Source organism: Carlito syrichta, unplaced genomic scaffold, assembly GCF_000164805.1.
Source record: "Carlito syrichta isolate Samal-C Ts95f unplaced genomic scaffold, Tarsius_syrichta-2.0.1 Scaffold315848, whole genome shotgun sequence".
In the NCBI taxonomy this organism is placed as follows: domain Eukaryota; kingdom Metazoa; phylum Chordata; class Mammalia; order Primates; family Tarsiidae; genus Carlito; species Carlito syrichta.
Genome location: NW_007259944.1, coordinates 606,052 through 610,716, shown reverse-complemented (window position 1 = coordinate 610,716; position 4,665 = coordinate 606,052). Strand labels below are relative to the sequence as shown.

General features: G+C 54.3%; 1 protein-coding gene across 2 annotated transcripts in view; it reads right to left on the bottom strand.

Moving 5' to 3' along the window:
* SALL4 (spalt like transcription factor 4) overlaps positions 1–4,665 on the bottom strand; it is a 23,290-nt gene that overhangs the window by 7,438 nt on the left and 11,187 nt on the right. Inside the window, exon 2 of one of the 2 annotated variants that reach the window (XM_008073453.1) lies at positions 1–2,068. In XM_008073453.1, the coding sequence (XP_008071644.1) occupies positions 1–2,068 (2,068 nt within the window). The remainder of the gene's footprint in view (positions 2,069–4,665) is intronic. The other variant, XM_021706672.1, reaches the window with a different exon arrangement.

The following is a 4,665-nucleotide window of genomic DNA, read 5'->3' as shown; positions in this document are numbered from 1 at the left end:
GGGGCCTCCAGGGAAGCCACGGCAGAGAACCCAAGCGTGGGCGACGCCGCGTGGGTGCTGGCCAGGGGCGTGGGGCCCCTGGAGGAACCAGTGGGGGCCTCCTGGGGGCTGGCCTCGTCAAGGTCGATGACGTCATCTTGGCAGGTGGCACTGGGGCGACTGTTCTCTCCCAGCATGGCAGGCTCGGGAGCCGTGAAGTCACAGGGACTCTCAGGCAGGGGCGTGTTGGGGATCTGGCCGCCCATGTGCATCCGGATGTGCTGTTGCAGCATCACGGCGTTGGTGAACTTCTTCTGGCAGATGGGGCACGAGTGTTGCGTCTTCACGGCCGTGCTGGTGCGGTGAACCCCCAGGTGCGTCTTCAGGTTGCCCTTGGTGGAGAACGCTCGGCCGCAGACCTTGCACTGGAACGGCCGCTCCCCGGTGTGCGTGCGATAGTGCATCTTGAGAGAGCTCTGGCAACTGAGTACCCGGTGGCAGATGAGACATTCGTTGGGGTCGGCGGTGGCCTTGTCAATGTTCTCCACCAGCTGCTGCAGCTTGAGGGTCTCGGACCCTGGCTCAGGGATCCCGCTCCCTTGGAAGCCACCAACCCTGGGGGAACTCTGGTTTGGCCCCACCCCAGGGAGTGTGGGTGCCCCATCGCTGTCTGGAGAAGGCCCGGGCTGTGGGTCACTGGGCAACGGGCCACCCATGAGGTCCTTGGGGTTATGAGACCCCGAAGAGAGGTTCTGAGGTAGCCCTACAGAGGGAGTTACAAGGACAGGTTTGCTGTCTAAAGAGAGACTCAATTCGTCTACGGGGCCAGGGACAGAGAGTGCATAGGGGAGGCCGTTGCCCGCGGCCATTTTGTCCTGGAACTCGGCAAACAGCTGGGGGTTGGCCTTGACCTGGGGATGACGGTGGAAGTGCACCTTGAGGTTGCCCTTGGTGGTGAAGCGGTGACCACAGACAGAACACACGAAGGGTCTCTCTCCGGTGTGGGAGCGTAGGTGGATCTGCAAGGAGCTATCAGTCCCGAAAACCTTGCTACAGTACTTACACTTGTGCTTGCAGAGGGCGGCCTCATCTTTGGGTTTGACGTCCACCGCAGAGATGTTCGGGGGCTTGCCTTTCACTTTCTTGGACGGGTCTAACGCCACAGTGGAGAAGGGACCCTGGAAAAGAGTCGAGCCCGGGGCCTGGGGGAGCAGAGCGCCCGGGAGGCGTGACACGGCGTTTGGGAGTACCCGCGTCCCATCAGGCTTGAGAGTGAAGGGCACCAGCCCAGGGGACAGAGCACTGGTGGCGTTGGGAACGTTGGCATGAGGTAGCTTGGCTTGTTTCAAGGCGTCCAGGGACAGGCCCGGGCTTCCCGCCTTCTGGCTGAGCAGAGCCACCGCCGCAGACACCTGCTGGGACACGTGGCCGCCCAAAGTCTTCAGGGCGTCGGCAGCCGCCCCGCCGGCGTGCAGGGCATGAGAAGCCCACATGTTCACCTGGACACGGATCTGCTCCGTGAGCTGGATCTGTTTCAGTTGCTGCTGCTGCAGGCACAGAATCTGCTCCAGGACCCACGGGAGGCTGCTGGCACCAGGCACAGGGGCTGGCAAGGTGTCCACGCTCCGCTGGTTCACCGCCACCTTGGTGCCCCGCAGCGCCTGCAGGGTCACATTGGTGTTGGCCACCTTGCCTTTGGGTAAGTAGCTCATGTCCTGGGGTGCCGGTGGCAGGGCCGTCTCCGTCTTCAAGTACACCACGGACTCGGCCCCCAGCTTCTCCTTGGCATCCCCTGAGCCACCCCCGTTCTCCCTGGGACCGTCCTTGCTACCAGGGCTGGGCGGCTGATGGCTCAGCACAGTTCCAGGGAAGTCCTCTGAAGGCACAGGCCCCTCACTGTCACTCATGATGAGGACAGGCGGGTGTTTAGTGCAATTTTTCTTGTGTTCCAAGAACTCAGAGAGGCTGAAGAACTCTGCGCAACATTTGTCGCAGACGTGAGTGTCCTCCCGACGGAGTCTCTTTACCACCACCGTCGCCTCCTCCCCGCTGGCATCATCCTCGTTCCCCAGATGGCTCATTGGCGCACCTGTGACGAGAGAGAAACAGCTAAGACCTCTTTCCCCAAAAGAAGAGCGCGTGGGGGGGGCGGGTTTCAGGAAGTAACAGGAGTCATCGTGACCTGTGTTCTAACAGGCAGGAGACTGGGTACAGGAAATAAAGTCATCCACGGGGTATGAATGGACTGACTACATGTGCTGTAGGGATTGAACTGTGCTCCCTTACAAAGCTATCTGGCCAGCCGGGCGCAGTGGCTCATTCCTGTAATCCCTCTATTTGGGGGCCTGAGGCAGGAAGGTTGCTTGCAGTCAGAAGTTCAAGACCAGCCTGGGCAACATAGCAAGAAAAGAAAAGAAAAACTATCCAGGCATGGTGGCATGCCACAAGGGTCTTAGCTACTAGGAAGACTGAGGCAGATCAATCACCTGAGCCCAAAAGGTTGAGGCTGTGGTGAGCAGTAATTGTGCCACTGCACTCCAGTCTGGACAAAAGAATGAGTTTCTGACTCAAAAATAAATAAATAAAGATATGGACAAATCCAGAGCCCACCCCTGCACCCATGCATGTAACTTTAGAGAGGGTCTTGCAGATGGCATTAAGTCAGATCCTAAACCCAATGGCTGGTGTCCTTGTAAGAGCAAAGAAGGGGAGACTTGAGACAGAGGCACCAAATAAGGGCACGTGAAGACAAAGGAAGAGAGAGAGTTGTGTGGACCACTGGGAGCCAACATGGGTACCAGCCTCCTCCTCCTCAGAACCAACACCGAAACTTGAGATGTCTGGCCTCCAGTTCTCAGAGAGAATTGATTTCTGTTGTTTGAAGCCACCCAATTTATGGCAGTTTGCTACAGTAGGCCCCAGAAATGCACATCATTTGTTAAAATAATTCCGGCCCAGACCTTCTGCATCCTACGCAGAGCTGGTTTGCAAAGGCCAGATGTGGGTCCTTTACATCATGAATGGATTCACACATTCCTTGAAAATACTGGAGGCTGGGCATGGTGGTTCAGCCTGCCATCCCAGCACTTTGGGAGGCCAGGGCGAGAGGACTGCCTGAGCCCGGGGGCTCCAGACCAGCCTGGGCAACTTGGTGAGACCTCGTCTCTATAATACATTACAAAAAAATCTAACTGGGTATGCTGACACGCGCCTGTAGTTCCAGCTACTTGGAAGGATCACCTAAGCCCAGCAGGTCGAGGCTGCGGTGGTAGTGAGTGTGCCGCTGCACTCCAGCCTGGGTACAAGAGTGAGATTCCAACTCAAAAAAAGAAAGAAAGAAAGAAAGAAAAGGATACTGGAAACCTGCTCAAATAATAGCTGTGATCTCCTCTGCAGGCCCATCAAAAGTGAAATTGCAGGGAATTCTACTCATTCAACCAATAAAACGAAGACCTACCTACCAGGAAAATACAAGTTTAAGGATACCAGCAATGGATGGCAGTGCTAAACTCACTTGAAATACCAAGATAATGTCAGGCACGATGGCTCATGCCGGTCATTCCAGCACTTTAGAAGGTGGAGGTAAGAGGATTGATTGCCTGAGTCCAGGGGTTCGAGACCAGCTGAGCAACTTGGCAAGACCTCATTTCTACAAGAAATCACAAGAAATCAACCAGGTGTGGTGGTGCACATTGTGATTCCGGTTACTTGGAAGGATGCAGCAGAAGGCTCGACTGAGCCCAGCAATTTGAGGCTGCGGTGGCCATATGAGTGTGCTACTACACTCCAACCTGGGCCACAGAGTGAGACTCTGACTCACAGAAAAAAAAAAGTCCAGGCACGGTAATCCCAGCACTTTGGGAGGCAGAGGCAAGAGGATTGCCTGAGCTCAGGGTCCAAGACCAGCCTGAGCAACATGGCGAGACTTCGTCTCTACAATAAATAAAAAAAATTAGCTGGGGGTGGTGGTGCACACCTGTAGTTCCAGCTACTTGGAAGGCTGAGGCAGAAGGATTGCCTGAGCCCGGCTTTGGTGGCTGTGAGCATGCCACTGAACTACAGCCTAGACAACAGAGTGAGACCCTGACTCAAAAATGAAAAAAGAAATAAGAAACAACAGCACACTGGGTGAATTTAGATAGGAAGACCGAGAGATGTACCTAGAAATAAACTCAAAGATGGGAAAACACTGAAGAAAAAACCTGCAATGTTCAAGAAAGAAATGACTAGAGAAAAAGACTTCACCGGCCTTCCAGATGATGAGAAACCCACTGAGATGGTTTAACCATTAGCACATTAAAAGGAAAAATAAGCCCTTATGTAAAGAGGGAAGAAGCAGGAGACTCAAAAGGGATTTCAACATCCTCATCTGTAACTTCTACTATTATTAATTCGATTTCTCTGAAACTTAAATATATAAAAATCAGGCCGGGGGCAGTATCTCACGCCTATAATCCCAGTACTTTGGGAGGCTATGCCAGGAGGATTGCTTGAGCCCAGAAGTTTGAGCCCAGACTAGGCAACATAGCAAAACCTAAAAAAAAATTTGAAAAGTTAGTCAGGTGTGGTGGTACACACTGGAGTCCAAGCTATTCAAGGGGAGACAGGATTGCCTGAGCCCAGCAGGTCAAAGTTGCAGTGAGCCATGATCGTGCCACTGCACTCCAGCCTGGGCAACAGAGTGAG